Source organism: Mustela nigripes, chromosome 3 (genome assembly GCF_022355385.1).
Source record: "Mustela nigripes isolate SB6536 chromosome 3, MUSNIG.SB6536, whole genome shotgun sequence".
Lineage (NCBI taxonomy): Eukaryota > Metazoa > Chordata > Mammalia > Carnivora > Mustelidae > Mustela > Mustela nigripes.
In genome coordinates this window covers 19,264,161-19,282,697 of record NC_081559.1, presented here as the reverse complement: position 1 = coordinate 19,282,697, position 18,537 = coordinate 19,264,161, and the positions used below count along the sequence as shown (strand labels likewise).

At 38.8% G+C, this 18,537-nt stretch overlaps 1 protein-coding gene across 2 annotated transcripts in view; it reads right to left on the bottom strand.

Moving 5' to 3' along the window:
- PTH2R (parathyroid hormone 2 receptor) overlaps nt 1–18,537 on the bottom strand; it is an 87,548-nt gene that overhangs the window by 1,019 nt on the left and 67,992 nt on the right. The window contains exons 9-12 of one of the 2 annotated variants that reach the window (XM_059392661.1): nt 15,428–15,494; nt 9,333–9,427; nt 2,901–3,039; nt 879–920 (exon numbers count right to left, since the gene is read on the bottom strand). In XM_059392661.1, the coding sequence (XP_059248644.1) occupies nt 879–920; nt 2,901–3,039; nt 9,333–9,427; nt 15,428–15,494 (343 nt within the window). The remainder of the gene's footprint in view (nt 1–878; nt 921–2,900; nt 3,040–9,332; nt 9,428–15,427; nt 15,495–18,537) is intronic. The other variant, XM_059392662.1, reaches the window with a different exon arrangement.

Genomic DNA, 18,537 nt, shown 5'->3' with positions numbered 1-18,537 from the left:
GAAAGAAAGAAAGAAAGAAAGAAAGAAAGAAAGAAAGAAAGAAAGAAAGAAAGAAAGAAAAAGACAAACATCTGACTTGTGGGAGAGGGAAAAGAGGCTTATGGGTTGGAAGAGAAGGAGAGAGACATCGTGCCAGCTGTGGCTGAAGAATGGCATGGAATTTACTCAACCTGAAATGTAATACTATCCCTTTTGCATAAGCATCCTGAAGGAGGAAAATATGGGGAAGAAACTTATACCATGAAAAGCAAGCACGCAAATGCATTGCTAATGGGGTGGGGCGCTTGCTTCCAACCTGTGGTTGAAGATTCTATTCTACTGCTATTGCCATTTACCAAAAAGGAGCTTATCTGGAAGTTCTGTGGAAAACAGTAGAAATCGGGTTAGCTGGTGTCACCTGAAAAAACAGTAGGGCTCCTTCTCCCCAGCCAACCCCTAAATGAACTGAAAGCTTCCGGTAACCATTGTATAGTTATAAATATATCAAAATATTCTTTCTTGTCTCAAGGAAACTTTTTTTGTTATTTCCTATTGAACTTGAAATTAAATATCAGTTTAAGTATTGACTGGAATACAAAATTCACTGTCCTTCCAAGTATCAGTTTACACTCTAACAAGTTGGTATTTTGCTATCAGTTTCCAACTGAATTGACATTGAAAAGTGCTAGAAGAGAAAGACTCTAGCTTATTTACATTAATTCTTGCTTTCCTCAAAATCATTTATGATTGAAATATCTCCTTTCTCCCTATTCATTTTTTCCTGTAGCTCCTGGGAATCCTAAAGAGATTAGGTCACACTGTGATAGCCATTTCCAAGCTTACTTGGAGCTAGAGCTGTGGGATATGGGACGGGGGTGGGGGGGGTCCTTCAAACCTACCTCTCCATTGCAGTAGCAGTAGATGATAGACACAAAGAATCCCTGGGGAACAGAAGAGAAGGTTAGCATGCTGACAACTCATGATGTCCACAGCACTCAGGCACCTTGGATCACAATACATACATTGAAAAACTGCGTTGTGTTTTGCTTCCTTCAGAAAATTTTATTAATCTTTAAGTTTACATTATATTTGTCTGAGATCCTTCCTTGGTGTCAGCTGAACCAAACAAAGTAACGGGATAAAACACTCTAAGACACACAAATAACTGATTTCTTGTTGGAGGCCACGGCATGGTTGCAGTCGAGGACCAAACCAGGACCTGACTTGTGTCTCTTTTAAAGTCCAGACGCCTTGACAAGGGGTTAAGGATGGGAAAGTTGAGTTAACACTGAGAAAGGGTCTGTGCTATGTGTCGTGCGCTCGCCTATGTGACTTCCCACACACTCCCCCTACAGAAGGGAACAATGTGGTCAGGGTCATGAATTCCTAGTTGGTCCTTGTTGTTCCTGTGCTTCCCATAACCCACTCCCTGGTTGATTGTCTTGCATCAATAGTAGCTAATGGCATTAGCCGTGACTACATGACTACCTGGCATCACGAGGTTTGCTTGTAGTTAATGTAAACTTGTTATAGAAACCTGCGGTCATCTGACTAGATACTGATGTATTACTCCTTCCATTGTGGTCTGCCTTATAAATGCTTGTAAGATGTGCAATAAAATCGGCCCTGTTGGACATCATCCTCAGTGCTCCTCCTGCCCCCATCTCTTTGTCTCTTAATTTCTTTTCACCATCCTCTTACCCTCACGTTCCTGGTCGATTTGTCGCGCCGGCCGCAACAACTTCTATTATATGAGCTTTATTTATGTTGTCACTCAAGGATTACAGAATATCCCCTGGTTGGTAAGAGATATTTATACACTGCGAATGCTGGAAACTACAGACATAGGCTATTATATGGTAAAAAAACAAAGAAACTTTTTGTTTCTCATTCAAAAATATTTATTGAGCTTCTACAGGGCAAACTGCTCAGCATGCCAGGAATAAATGAGTCAATCAAGACAGAGAAGGTCCCTGTTCCCTTAGAGCTACATTCTAAAAGGAAATATGGATGATGGATAAAATATAAACGACTAGCCACACTAGAAAAGTGTAAAATAATAAGAGCTATGCAGGCCAAACAAGTGGCGTGAAAGAGAATGGAAATGAATGGGGAACTAAATGAAGACCCGAGTTGAAGAGATGGCATTTAAGCTGGTTTGAGTGACAAGAAGAAGGCTTGTGAATATCAGCAGGGAGCACCTTCCAGACAGAGCAAACAGTAACTCTGAGCCCCTAAGACAGGAATGAGCTCAAGGAACAGAAAGTGTGGAAGTGCTAGTGGGGCTCAAACTTAGCCGGTGACTGGGAACATGACGGCACGCAACGTCACAGTTGGACAGGATCCCTGTCACAGAGGGCTGTGCATGGCAACAAATGGCATTTGGATCTTATTCTGAGTGCAGTGGGAATCTCTGGGTACTTCTGGTAGATAACGGACATGATCAAATTTACTTTTAAGATCCTTCAGACCCTTGTATGGAGACTAGATTAAAGGCAGCCATGGGAGGCAGCGAGTAGCCAGGAGGAGAAGAACGGTGTCCACAGAAAGCCATGTGAGAGATGATGGCAATCATATTTTCAAATGAGATAAAAGGGAAAGAAGCTACTTTTTAATTTTCTCTCCCTCTTCCCTGTCTGCTTTTTCATTGTCTTTCATTTACTTTCTATATACACATGCTACTCTGTACACATTACATAGTCTACAACAATACGATTTCTTGTCTCACTGCCCAGGCGTATTTGTGAGATGCAGCTCCTGCTCTGGTCAGAAGTTAAAAGCACAGACTCCAGAGAATAATGCCTTTTCATGGCCCTGTGGGGACAAGTCCCTGAAAGCCCAACAGAGGGGCAGAGAACAAAGTTGCAAAGGGGGAATAAAAGCAAAATGCAAGAACCACATTACTAGCTGGCACCCTCTACCTGAAAGGAGTTGAAGAAGAGCTCACAGTGCATCCGGACCTCCCAGCCCAGCCCCGTGAAGGAGTGGGGCAGGCACAGGAACACGATGTAGTGCACTCCAAAGACCAGCACAAGGACCAGGGTTGATTTGGCGAGTTTCCTGAAAGAGAATACCAAGCCCTTATATTCATCAACTTCCAGTGCCTGTCAATAGAGACAGCTTGCTGGGGAAAAAGCAAAGCTTACTAGAGCTAAGGGGGGCTGCATTTTTTCCATCTCTTTCGACCCCATGGCTTCTGCTCGCCTTTATTCCCCTCCCTCCTCCTCCTGCCCTTTTATACTAAATCAAGTCATTTATTCTCATGTCCCAAGATTATTATCCCTTCAATCTTTCTAATCCCATTTCCACTCCTCTGGCATAGGATGCTAGTTTCATAAAGCCATGAAAAGCCCTTTTTCTCTGCCCTAAGTTTATTTTAACATCTATGTTTGGGACTTAAAACAAGTATTACCTCCATCCTTGTTAACTGTCTTTACCTTCATAGAGTACATTTCTTCATTTTAAAATTAACTACCCCCTAAATTCTTCTTACATTTGGATCTGCATTAATCATTTTGTATTTTCTTATAAGCTGCATGTAGTCAGTAGTTCCTACTTTTCTAAATATCCTCTGTCAAATATCCTACAAAATATCTACAGTTCTAGGTTTTGGACTCTTTTTTTTTTTTTTTTTTTTTTTGCATGCTAAGCAATTTGACTTTATTTCCCATAACTACCTCTTCACATACATTTTCTTGTGTAACTGGAGGAACCCCAGGTTTCCAAGATATTGGTTGATTCTAAAATGGCCCCCAATGATCCCTATCTGGTATTTACATTCTTGTTAGTCCTGTCTCCTTGAGTGTGGGCAAAGACCAGGAACTTGCTTCTAACTGATCAATTTCAGCCAAAATGATGAGCTGTCACTTCTGTGATTACATTTCATAAGAGTATAACTTTCATTTTGCTAGTAAAAATGAAAGTTTATTTTGCTAGTAAAAAAAAAAAAAAAAAAAAAAGAGAGAGTTTACTAGCAAACTCTCTCCTTTGTTTGGTTCAAGGAAGCAAGTAACCATGTTGTGAGCTACTCTGCTGAATGGGAGAGATGGCAAGGAGAGGTGGCATCGGCCAACAGCCCGCAAGAAACTGAATCCTGTCAACAATATACTTGGCTATGGATTCCTGAAAGTGGATTCTTCCCCAGTCTTGGGATAAGACTGCAGTCCTGACAGCCGTCCTGACTGCCATATCAGCTGAGTCTTGTAAGAGATTCTGAAGCAGGAGACCCAGCCAAAGCATGTCCAGACTCCTGATCTAAAGAAACAGTCAAATAGCAAGTGTGTTGGTAAGCCACAGATATTTGCAGCAATCCATTTGCACAGCACACAACTGATACACCCAAGCACATCATGTGTTTCTGTTGTACTTTTTATCCAAGAAATAGCCAAATCTGGTCGATTCTTTATTTCTCAAATATTCCCTTCTTTACAAATCATTGATACCTCAGTAATCTCAAACAACTGCAACCTTCTCCCTCTCTCACTAGTCTTACCTCCAGCTACTTTTCTTCCTTCTTTCCTACCTCGCTGCCCTCCTTCCTTCCTTATGTACTTATAAACTTGCTTAGTTCTCTTCTTGGAAATAACCAGTATGAGTGAAGCCAAACAGAACTGGATTCAGGTTCCAGATTTGCCATTAACTTCTTGAGTGACTGTAATTCAGCTTTCTTTTCTCTAAAATGAGGGAACAGGGCCCAGAAGTTTATAAGAGCTCCACAGTCTAATGCTTTCATAGGGAGGATCATCTTCCAGACACATCCATTTTCCTACTATAACCATCTTTCTAGGTCCTGCAGGAGCTGGGTATCCCACAGAACCGTACTAAAATGCCTAAATTGGGCATTTGGAGTTGCACACCTTCCCCATCCCATTCTCCTCTGCCTCTTGTATCTCTCACTAGTGCCCAGGCCTTCTGCTCTTCTTGGCTCAGAGCTATCCGCTCTGCCTCACACCCAGTTTCCCTGGTGGTCTAGGGGCTTTCTCCTATGGTGCTCTAGTCCCACACTTCCTACCTTGACTCACCAATAGTCTACTTAATTTGAAAATTCTACCTAAAGTCTGTTTCATTCAAGGCAGCATCCCTGATAAGACAATGGATTTCTCTGACCTAACTCCTTCTCTCAACTTTCGGAGGCTCCTCCTAAACCCGCCTAGTGACTATCCTCTTCACATCACTGCCTATATGAGCAAGACACTGTGAGTATCTTTATGATGCTGTAATTCACTCTAATCAGATAAACGGGAACATACTTGCAGAATTTTAGAAGTCTTGGTTAACATCAATCTGAAAAAACAAAAACAAACAAAAACCACCCTGCACTTCTTCCTTTAAGATGAATGGATAAATCCCCCTGGAGACTATTCTCAAAATCAAGCTAACTTTAATTGCTACTATTGTGTGTGCCTAGGAGCCAAAAACTAGGCTAAAACAAAAAGAAAAACAACAACAAAAAGAAAGAAAGAAAGAAAAGAAAAGGGAGGGGACAGCGGGAGGGAAGAAGCAAGGGAGAAAGAAGTAAAACACATTGTGAAAAAATCACAAATGAAAAGTTTACGGAGAGTTTGGTTCAATGCAGAATAAGAAAAAGCTGTCAGACTAAAATTTATTGGGAATCCTGCTAGCTCAGCCGTCTGGGTTTTCTCTCTCCCTTTATCTGTAACTAGGCTCTTTTATAAAAACTCTGTAGAGATAAAAGTGAACTTGTAGAAAACCAAAATTGAATTCATTTTCTATTGCTATGAAACAAATCACCACAAATTTAGTGGCTTAAACCAATATCTATTTTGTCTCTCTCGGTTTCTAAGAGGTCCCCCAGATCTTAACCACAGACCTTCACAACATGTCAGATTACTTCTTCAAAGCCTGCAAGACAATCTCTCTCCAGGCTGCCAGTCACAGGAGTGACTACCCCATCACCTTTCCAATATAATGTAACCTAATCAAGGGAGAGTTTATCCCATCACAGGTCTTGCTCAAGAAGGTGTGTGAAGGATGAGGATTATATAGGGCATATACACCAGAGGTAGTAATCTTCTGGGGGGCGTGGGTTCATCTTAGAAATCTGCCCTCCACAACAGTGCAAATAAGTTCTGTCCATAGAAATGCAATTTGTGTTCAATGCAATGCCACTAATTACAGCCCTGTGGGTGTTAATAATTTATTATTTGCATCCATTTGTAAATTCATTTTAACATTCATAATTCTCTGTTAAACATGTGTAATGCCTTACCATTTCCCCCATTAATGAATGAAATAAAATCTTTGAGGTGTGTTCATTTATGATTACATCCTCTTTTAAAATTTATCCTTCAATGACAGTGAACAAGTTGGAAGCAGAGGCATGTGCCTGGCCAATGTATACATGGGTCATCTATCTGTCTGTTCATTTATAAAGATGGATTTTTCCACGGACATCAAATCAGGCAGCCATCCTAGGCACTGATTTGCTTGGTGTCCATCTGGCCATTCATGCACATTATACATCTTTGCAGCCTGGCTCTCTGAAAAGGTACAGCTGTCTAATGAAATGATCAGCGGTGCACCAGCTGAAGTAGCCTTCTGGCTTGCTGGAGACATGGTTGTGGCTCTGCAGCCAAGAGCAAAGCCATGGGAGGAATATAAAGGAATCAAACAGTGTGTAGGACTCAGCATCCTACTTAGAAAACAGATACCCAATTCTTGCACTCTCTCTCTCTCCAGGTGAAAAGTGCTGGAAATTTTCTACTATTCTATTAAGAGTCAACTTAGCTTTTTTTTTTTAAAAAAAAAAAAAAACAGTACTTACCCTAAGCCTCTTTCAATCCCTCTTGAGCTTAATTAATCTTTCCTTTTTTTCTATACACATAACACTTTGGAAGTGCATTTCTACTAGCACTGTCCTCATTTTAATTAAATCAATATCTATCTCTCTCTCTCTCTCTCAAATTTTTTTCACAGGCAGAAACCATGTCTTCTTAACTTTGAATCTCTTGCATGGCCCAAGAGCGGTACTCGGTCAATGAAGCCGTTGGCTATCACGCTCCTGTCATTTCCTGTACTGGTTGCCTTCTTTTATTCTGCCAACCATGTGAGAGAGCCATTATTCTCCTATGTCCAGATAAGGATAGAGGCTCAGAAAAGGAAAGTATTCACCCGAAGTTAGACAATGAGTAGAGGATTCAACCTTAAAATCTGTCCTCTTTACTATCATATTGCATAATAAACACTGATTGCATTTATTCCAAAAATAATAAATACGATTTTTGTCTAATGTTGAATAGAAAGTCAAATTTGCCAAAATATTCAAGTGTTCTTTTCCACTGAATTTTGCATTTTTCATATCTCATGTTCTTCCAGTCCTGGCAATCTTCTCTTAAGGGGATTGAGTTGTAATATAAAAAAGAATGAAATGCATTAGCCCTATTGTTAAATCTGATAGATTATTTAATTTTCTACACAATTTGAAAAATCCTTCTTGTTTTAAAATAACTAATTTGAACTACAGATACGTAGAATGTCACTTTTGAGGGAAACTGGGTAAAAGATATATGTTATATATTACATACATATATATATTATTTTTATAACTCTGTATTACTTGTATGTTTTATTTTACCTCTGTATTACTTTTATAACTGCATATAATTCTGCAGTTATCTCAAAATAAACAGTTTCTTACAAGCTGACTGTATTATTTCATTTCAGTATTTTTGTTAAGATTTTATTTATTTGAAAGAAAGAGAGCAAGAGACAGAAGGAACAGTGGGAGATCTAAAACTCAGAAACTAAATACTGAATTCTCAAATCACTGTCAAGTAAGTAACCACATGTTTCTCTCCAAAAAGAAAGACGAAGTCATTCCTCACCATCTTATCTGTAACTTTGAAGATTATTAAGAATTTAAATATGTTTCAGCTACTTTAAAAAAATGTATTTGGCAGGAAAATACTTTCCTTGACTACTCTTAGCCTAGACCCTGTTCAAATTAATGGCTCCAAAATTTAAAAATTTCCAGGCCCCAATTATTTAAAATTTATCCTGAATTTATCCTGAATTCTAAATAGTAAATCATTTTAATCTTTGATAAATGTTTCTCTTCCGTTATTTTGAGAAATAATCTCCTATGAGTGAACTCAAAGTATTGTCTATTCTATTTTTTACAATAATTCACCCTTTGTTCTCTCCAGAGTTTCTCAAATCTCTTGGGAAACTTTTAACTGAAAGTACAAGTTCACATCATTCAGAACTAGAGAAATAGGAGCTTTTATTCAGGGCTAGAAAAATAAACAACTTTCAGAAACCTTTGTACTGTTCCACTTTACGGAAAAGAATGGAAAGCTATTTACGTTTTCCATTGTTCTATCATCCCTTGGCCTTTGTCTTCATCAATGGTTAGTGACATGAGACATGCTAGGAGTATAGCAAAGGGCCATCACTGGAAACTCTCAGGCACAATTTATAATGCTACCGCTAACAGCACATTACAAACGGCTGAAGTCTACAGCTGCTGGTTTGTTCATACTCTACAGCCTATTCCAGACTCCAGTCCACACCCAGCATCTTTTCTTCCTGACAGTGAATGTTACCTAAACAGTACAGGGAAATGACTCAACAAAGGGCTTTGAGAACATTTGTGACACAGGACCAAAATGCTGACTATGGTTTCTTCCTTTCTGTGTCTCAGATAGCATTTCCTAACAAACCAAGACAAAAAGAAATAGATATTTATGAAGATCAATTCCACCAGAAGATCAAATCCACCAGACTACTGGATATGTATATCTAGTTGGGTAGAGGCTGCTGTTATTCAGCACTCCCAAAATGATCATTGGAAAAAGTTGACACATCCTTAACATAGTTCAATAATGATTATAAACACTCAATTTTCCCCTTTCTTCCTGAAAGACTGAAAAACAGACCTCACTCAATCAGTACATTTGAAAGTTCTTAAAGATTTACATTCAGTAGAGGCCACTCTGATGGACCAATTGGGATCAATACAGCAAACCCAAGTTCTTGATATTTTCAGTTATGATATATTATTTTAAGAACACAGATAAAATTGTCTGCCAAGATCATCAACAAGAGATTTTCTAGGAAGTTACACAGTTTATGGGAAAATTCCAATATGCTAAGAACAGATTAAAAATTTATATTAATTAATACTTAAAACTTAAACACATTAGGAAGGTTTTGGGTTATTTAAATTTTCCTAAAATACATATACTCTCCTGATAACTTGCACAATTAAACCAAATGAAAATTAATATGCATAAATTTATCTCTCAGAGACATTTCAGATCAATCAATATCTGTTCTTTACTCTAAATGGTAACACAAATATTTCCTCTGGTGCATACCTGTCCTGCAATTACCTGTATTGTTTTCTTGTGTCATGCCCAACTGCATTGGTCTCCCAGATTTTGGTAGCCAGAACTCTAACAGTATTCAGAAACAGAATAAAATTGAGCTGAAAGAGAAGGTAATATTGAAAATCATTATTAAGGGAGTCTTCAAGATTATAAAAGTCTTCAAGATTATAAAAATTTACATAAATTAAACTTCTTTGTATTCAAAAACTGAAAATTACTTATTCCACAAATGTGAATGAGGGACCCTGAGATAAGATATCAGATAGTTAGTGATTCATGAGTTGCCCTCGTGAAAACATAGAGATAAAAAGTCTCAATAGCACTGAATGGAAATACCAGAGGACGATCTGCCAGAATGAATAGGGAACTTCCAATCGAAAGTTAGGATAAAGTCCTGTGGCAGACTGGCAGGATAAAGGATAACAGTTATTATGTAAATATAACTAACTGCCCTTTTTGAAGTTAATTTCCCAGCTTCTGTGTCTATTTTAGGGAGAGGAATAGTAGAGTTGTTTGGGGGATGGTGTCCCTCTTGGAACATGAGAAGTATAGGGTGTTGCCTTAAAAGATCAGTTAATAAAATATACCCATGTACACACACACTGATAGCTCCTACACCAGTTGGGTAAAATTCCAAATAATTACTCTGAATAATTTAGGGAAGTAGAGAATAAAGGTGAATTAGGAACTAAGTTATCAACTACTTATTTACTATTCTAAGTGTATGAGGTGAAATGACTTTTAGTCGTCACAACAGTTCCATGAGATAGGCACCTCATTGTCCCCATTTTGTGGGTAAAGAACCTGAGTAACAGCTTCCACAAATTATCCCTGACCACACAGCCAGCAAGCAGCAGTGCCCTGAAGCCTGTGCGACCTGGATAATGGAGAGTGGGGACTCCACCATAACACCATGCTGCCCATAAAACAGAGTTGAGTTATAGCAGATTGAGATGAAGACAGAAATTTCTTAAAGAGCAGGATGGATTAAGAAAAGATTGTAAAGACTCTAAAATAAATCAAGTTTTAAAATCAATATCAGAAACAGCAAACAGTAGATCTAACAAAGCAGAAGAACACATTGAGCCATGTAGAAGACCACTGAAGACTCTTCCCAAATGGGGGGATAAAGAACAAAGACCCATATGACGAGGGGAGAGATGTTTACACGTATGACATGGAATTGAGAGTCATCGTGCAGATTTATTTCTCTCTCTGTAGAAAAGATTATGATAAATTGAAGGAATCAATAAAAATATGAGAGGAAAATTCCTTTGCTAAAGGAAGATCTGAGTCTATAAATGACCTTACACACTGGGCAAATGGAATGAAAAAAACAAGACCAAGTGGAAACTTCTGGTGAGATTGTTAAATTTCATTTTAAAAGGTGTAGAAATAATGCTAGAGAAAATTATTTAGAGAGTCCTTGTATCTCTCATGTGCACTTCCTCTAAAATTTTGCTTAAAGGTCTACTTCAGGCAAAGTACAGATAAAACAAAGATATAGGAAACTGAGAAGGTGAAGAAAGTGACCCCTCCCTAAGCATGAAAACTAGTCACACATTGAATAAATTTTATGCAAATATGGTTTTTAAATAATGCACACATAAACATGAGATTCTTTCTCAATTAAAAATTTAAAGATGCAATCAAAGTGAACCACAAATGAATCAAAACAAAGAACTCAAAATTTAAGTTTTGAAACCTCTGGCCCTTCAGGCTATCTCAGAGACTTTGTTCCTGGAGTCTCCTTTGCATGGATCATTCTTCTACTCCCTCTGCTCTCCTTTCCTTACTAGGTTAGCTCACTCAGGTTTCAGGCTGAATGTCAGCTTTTCTCAGAAGCTGTTCCAGCCCTACCACAGCACTTGTCATATTTAAATCTTCACCTCACCGACTCTGCTTAACCTTCATGAGAATTGGTGTCTTTTTTTTCTCAGTCAGATTTTATTCCCAGATACACAAATGCCAATTAATAGAATTACTTCTATTCTAATATTCAAAGCCAGAATTCAGTGAGGGATCCAACTTCTATTTTAAAGTTTTGGTGGAATGCCTAGGAAGCGCAGTTGGTAACTGTCCAGCTCTTAGTTTTGGTTGAGGTCATGATCTCAGGGTCGTGAGAAAGAGCCCTGTATTGGGCTCCATGCTCAGCAGGGAATCTGCTTGAGATTCTCTCTGTTGCTCTCCCTCTGCCCTTCCCTCCTACACTCATGCTTGTTTGTGTGCTCTCTCTCTGTCAAATAAATAAATCTTCAAAAAATAAAATTAAATAAATAAAATTATTGACAAATAATTTTTGATAGCATATATGGAGCATATTTATTTATATAAAACCATGCTACATATAATGCAAGTGTGAAAAGCAAATATTTTATCCAGACTTGATATATAAAATACTATAAACATTACCTTAAAAATGGAAAAAAATTTTTTCCCATGGAGCGCAAGTGAAAACAACATGGTCAAAAAATGTAGTTATAGGGGCACCTGGGTGGCTCAGTGGGTTAAGCCGCTGCCTTCGGCTCAGGTCATGATCTCAGGGTCCTGGGATCGAGCCCCACATCGGGCTCTCTGCTCAGCAGGGAGCCTGCTTCCCTTCCTCTCTCTCTGCCTGCCTCTCTGCCTACTTGTGATCTCTCGCTGTCAAATGGATAAATAAAATCTTTAAAAAAAAAAAATGTAGTTATAATCTTGTTTTGTCACACTAGCTATGTGACCTTTATCTGAGTAGGCTTTAGTTTCCTTCTCTAGAAATGAAAAGCTTCCATGAAATGGACTCAAAGGTTCTGTAATCATACCTAACCTTGCTTTGGGCTCTTATTTAACCTCTTTCCTCTTACCAGTTCTCCAGGGCATCTACTTTGTATGCCAGCTTTATTTCTCCAACAAGTATTTATTGAGTGATCACTAAGGGTCAGGAAGCTTGCTAGGTACTAGAAATACAGGCATTTAGGAAAATATGGTCCTTATGGCTTAGTGTACAAGATGGACTTTCAACTCTCAGAAGTTTTATACATTGTGATGATCTAGAGAACAACCTCACCTTGCTCTTTGGGTTATAACAGGTGACCTAATTTAGACTGGAGGCATCAAGAAGGCCACAATGAACTGTTGCATTTAAAGGGAGGGATAGTAGGAAGCACATTGCAGGATTCTAAGAATGCAGCACAGAACATGGAGGAGACAGAGGTGGACAGGTTCAAGGAACTGAAAGGAAAAAATGTGGATGAGGCATGACACGTAAAGGGTGCGAACACAAGTGACAGGGTCTTCCCTAGTCTACTGGGGATGTTGGCTTCTTCTGTAAGTGCAGGGAGCTCATTGGGTAGGGACACTGACCCTGAAGTTAGAATCCCACTCTACCATTCACTAACTGTGTGATTGGGAAGTTTCTCTACTTAAAAGATCAGATAAATCTATGTAAATAAAGCACTAAGAACAGTGGCCACTGCATGGCACTATGCAGTGTCTGTTGTTATTATTTGCATCATTCTTTCTAGCTTCAGGACACTGAACAGCTGAGAGGAAGGGACACCTCACTCAAAACACTAGGATGGAGTTCAGGGCACATCTCTTCCCTTACAGACTGGTTCTACAATAAAATGAGGGAATCTTAAAAGGGAACAGTGATAATTGAATTATAATACTAAAACAAAAAGGTAATTCAGTGAACAGAAAGGTGCTCTTGAATCTTTGATTTTTTAAAAAGATTTTAGTTATTTCTTTATTTCAGAAAGAGAGGGTGCATACATCGGGGGAGAGGGAGAGGGAGAGAGAGAAGGAGAGTATCTCAAGCAGGGCTCAATCTCACAACCCTGAGATCGTGACTATGATTTTTAAGATTAAATGGATATTGTGATACTGGAAAAATACTAAAGAATTCTTGCTTTGAAGGTGTCATCATTTAATCAAGACGGTTAAAATGGATTTCATCTAAGTTTTCTTTAAAATGAATATGCAGGGTGCCTGGGTGGTTGGGCGACTGCCTTCAGCTCAGGTCATGATCCTGGAGTCCCAGAATCGAGTCCAGCATCAGGCTCCCTGCTTGGTGGGATGACTGCTTCTCCATCTGATCTGCCCTCTTCTCATGCTCTCTCTCGCTATCATCCTCTCTCTCAAATAAATAAATAAATAAAATCTTTTAAAAAAATAAAATAAAATGCAGATGCATTGAGCATACCATCATTTCTAGCTCCCTTTCCCCAATGGGGAATTTTCTAGAACCTCTATAATCACCTAATTTTATTGTTTCTCTTTGCAATGTAGAAATCCCAGCAAATAAACTTCTCATGCATGTTGACAATGTGAGTAAGTAAGATCTGCAAACAAAAACCAAAGCTTTGGTTAAAAATCAAGTGTTTCAATGGAGGATGTCTCATGATGTATTTTTGTCCACTGTTCTTTGCTTCGATTCTTAATTTGGTAAGGATTTCTTGGAGTTTTAATATATCTTTTCTTTTTGTCAAATGAAAACTCATACTTAATGTTCTTAAATTTGCCCACGTTTTCATATAATATTTAATTATCTCATTTCACAATTCCCGTACAAGGCACTGAGGACACAAAAAAGTAATAAGGCCTAAGTTATCTCCTTAAAAAGAGGATGGTAAGTGATGGACGAACAAACACAGTGGAGGAGGAACTAGGAAGAAAGAAGATGAAAGACTAGCAAGCACAGATGAGGACAGAATATCCGTGGATGAAAGGGACATAAGAGCAGTAAAGGCCAGACACTACTTTATAAAGTTAATTTGTATCTTTAAGTTCACTAATGTTCCCTAGGGATGCAGTTTATCAGTAGATGATTGGATGGGATAGCTCATCACTAGACTAAGATAGCAGTACTTCATTAAAATTAAATGATAACAGTTTATAAATTTAAGTCATTCATTCATTTATCCACAGTCTGTTCCCAGCTTCTCCTAGGACATTGAAATGGGATCTAATTTGCTAAAGGGATGTTTTAGCAAGGATACAAACTGGCTTCTCTAAAAGTCTTCTATATTTTCTTTCTCCCTATAAACATTTACTCAATGGCTTTTTGAAATGATGAGTCCTTTTCAAGCTTCTCTCTTTCTATATCTGCATTTTTCCTATGAGATAAATAAGCTTTTCTCTGATTCTGGATAGATCCTACAAAACCTCAGTCCCATTAATAGTTGTCCCTCTGCTATCAAACATGGCAATATAATGATAAACCTGGTGATGCATTATGTTACAGAAAACAAAATGAGAAATGTGAGAAATTGGAGATCAAAGACAAAAAAAATTTAGTTAAAAATTAGGCTGCTGCATTACTTTCAAGTTAATATGGGAACATAAGTCCTCTTTTTAAGATGTTTATAATCTTGAATTAATACAAGTATAATTTCTTCATCAAACCATGGAGAAGCTAATGAGATAAAATCTTCAAGGGAAATTAAGAATAAACATTTTGGGGACTTGTATTAGACACAAAGAAGTACAAATTTGTTTTCTTTTACAACACACATGTAATAATATATAGGTGAAATACAACAGACAGAAAAGGTCCATGCAATATTCATTCTTTTCTCCAGTCTTTTCCTCATGACCTATCCGACAGGGTTTTGTGGGCTATGTTTCCATACAGAATCATCTTAACTCCTTGGGGATACCGTGCCAAGGAAGAGCTTTAGTCAATGCTTTATAATGAATCATACTATCATTTTTCTCTCTCTCAGTAATTCCTCCATTCTCTGGTTATTTGCCTCCTTCTTCTGACCTACTACCAAGTGATCAGAACGTTAAAGTGGAGCTCTAATATTATGTATGCAAAGGGGGAAAAGTTTTAGACCTTCCAGCTCCTTGAACATGTAAATGTTCACAGATATTTTGAATCCCCAGAATTGAATCTATGTGCTAGCTAATTAAAGGGAGGGTGTGTGCTTTATGTATGGATCTCAGTGTCACCTGTGAATATTAGTATGATCCCCAGTCCAGACTCTCCCAACAGCTATTGCTGTAAGGCAAGTCTCCTAAACCTTTGTAGAACAAAGTAAGGTCTTGGTTTTAGCAGGAGTTTAATTATACATCCTTTTTTCTTTCTTTCCACAACATAAGCTTTTAACACTTACCCCAATAGCTGCTAAGATTGGGGCTTGGTAAATCCACTTGATGTTTCCAGCACTAAGTTCCCAGCATCTGAGACATGAAAAAGAACTTTCATGAATAAATTGGCAAACCAAATAGGCAGTGAGAATTAAGTAGCATTTAAGTTTTACTGAACATTCCAGTCCCAAGCTTTTGATTAAAAAGTAAGTAGACAAAAAGAAATCTCGTAAAAACCCAAACCAGTAAAAAATGTGTACTAAATGTGTTACTAAAACCAGTAAAAAAAAATGTATAATAGGACCTAGTTTCTATACTATTAGCTATAGAAGATTATAAATATTCTTTTCAGAGCCACAAAAAGTTATTGTTTTTTTAAATATGATGCACTGGTCCCTGAATTTATCTGGATATCTATTAGACCATTCTGAACACCCACTAAATCAGTCTGTGATGTAAGAAGATATATCTGAATCTCTACAAACAATATCTCAGGGAGTTGGTCTAGAGGTATGAAGCAGGGAGCGGTGATTCAGTGGGCAGCTATTGGAAGATAAATGGAAGGGGGAGAGAGCATCTGGAATCCTGTACCTCTGGAACACAAAAGCCTCCCTCGCTGGGGACCAGGCACAGACTTGCAGACTGGTAGGTAGCAGACTGGTAGGTAGGTAGCAGGAAAAGGACTTTAGGGAAGCCCCCCAGACTGAAACCTGGAGGTGCCGGGGGGTGGGGGTCCTGCGGAGGGGCACATGGGAACTGGAGGCAACTGGCAGTTTTAAAAGCACAAAGGGCAGAGATGTGCCTGGACCTGGAAGCAAGGGCTGGGAGTGCTGCTGTGGGATGTACAACCCAGGATGTGGGTTTTGGCAGCACAGACAGAAGTGGGGAAGGTGTGGTCTGGAGAGCTCACCAAACAGACAGATTTCTCTGTTGAGACAAAGGTTTGGATACAGTCACTTCTGCTCTGACTCTTGGTGGGGATGCAGAAAGCTGCCAGAGAAAGTTGCCAGAGAACAAAATCCCCCCAAAAGCAGTTTTCACTGAGCCCATTCCCTCCCAAAGGGGGTAGGGCAACTCCACCCAAATCGGGTTGCCTGAGTAAGAGCATGGCAGTCCCCTCCCCCAGAAGACATTCTCAAAGAACAAGAGACTGACAACCCTAAGGTCCCTATAAAACAGGTGTATCCTGCTTGGGTTGTGGTCAATAATTTGGACTCTGTACATTCCCTCAATGACCCCTCAACAGAATGCCTAAGAGGAGGAACTCCCAATATAGGAAAAACTTAGAGACCGTGATCTCTGCCGCAGAACTAATGGATATGGATTTAAGCAAGATGTCAGAAATAGACTTCAGGGTAACAGTTACGCAGATAATAGCTAGGATGGAGAAAACAATTAATGACAACATAGATTCTCTAAGGGCAGACATGAGAGCTGATCTGGCAGGACTCAAAAATGTTATCAATGAGACCCAATCCAATCTAGACACTCTAACAGCTAGGGCAAGCTAAGCAGAAAAACGAATTAGTGATCTAGAAGACAAACTGATAGAAAAGAAGGAACAGGCTTGTTTAAGCCTGGAACAAATAGCTTAAAATCCATGAAACAGAATAAGAGAAATAAATGATGCCATAAAATATTCCAATGTCAGAATTATTGGGATCCCTGAGGGGCTGGCGAGAGAGGACCAGAAGTTATATTTGAGCAAACTGTAGCCAAGAACATCCTTAATCTGGGGAATGATACAAGAATTTGTGTCCTAGAGGCAGAGAGGACTTCTCCCAAGATCAAGGAAAACAGACCAATGCCCCATTATGTAACAGTAAAACGTGCAAATCTTAGAACGAAGGAAACCACCTCAAGGGCAGTTAGAAGGAAGATATTCATTACATACAGAGGGACGAACATGAGAATAATGTCAGACCTGTCCACAGAGACCTGGCAAGCTAAAAAGGGCTGGAAAGACATAGTCAGAGTAGTAAATGAGAAGGACATGCAGCCAAGAATTCTTTATCCAGCAAGGCTATCATTAAGAATGGATGGAGAGATAAGGAGCTTCCAGGACTGACAGAAACTGAAAGAATATGTGACCACTAAGCTGGCCCTGCAAGAAATATTAAGGGTGGGGGGTCTATAAAAGGAGAAATACTCCAAGAATGACATAGAACTGAAATATACAGAGACAATTCATAGATACAAGGACTTCACAGGCAACATGATGACAATAAAATCATATCTGCCAATAATCACTCTCAATGTGAACAGCCTAAGTGCTCCCATAAAATGGCACAGGATTGCAGATTGGATAAAAAGACAGGACCCATCCATATGCTGTCCACAAGAGACTCATTTTGAACCTAAAGACACATCCAGACTGAAAGCGAAGGGATGGAGAGCCATGTCTCATGCCAATGGACCTCAAAAGAAAGCTGGGGTAGCAATTCTCATTAGAATTTAAACCAAAGACTATAGTTAGAGATACAGAAGGACACTATATCATTAAAGGGTCTATCCAACAAGAAGATCTAATAATTGTAAATATCTATGCCCCCAACATAGGAGCAGCCAACTACATAAGCCAACTATTAACCAAAATAAAGAGACATATTGATAATAATACGTTAATAGTAGGAGACCTGAACACTCCAATTTCAGCAATAGACAGATGATCTAAGCAGAAAATCAACAAAGAAACGAGAGCTTTGAAGGACATGCTGGACCAGATGGACCTCAGACATATATACAGAACCTTCCACCCTAAAACAACAGAATACACATTCCTCTCAAGCATACATATAACTTTCTCCAGGACAGACCACATACTAGATCACAAATCAGGTCTCAACTGATACCAAAAGATTGAGACTATTCCCTGCATATTCTCAGCCCATAATAACTTGAAACTGGAATTCAATCTCAAGAAAAAGTTTGGAAGAAATTCAAATACTTGGAAGTTACAGACCATCCTGCTCAAGAATGTTTGGGTCAACCAGGAAGTCAAAGAAGAACTTAAACAATTCCTGGAAACCAGTGAGAATGAAAACACATTGGTCCAAGACCTATAGGATATGGCAAAGGCGGTCCTAAGGGGGAAATACATAGCCATCCAAGCCTCCCTCAAAAAAAAAAAAAAAAA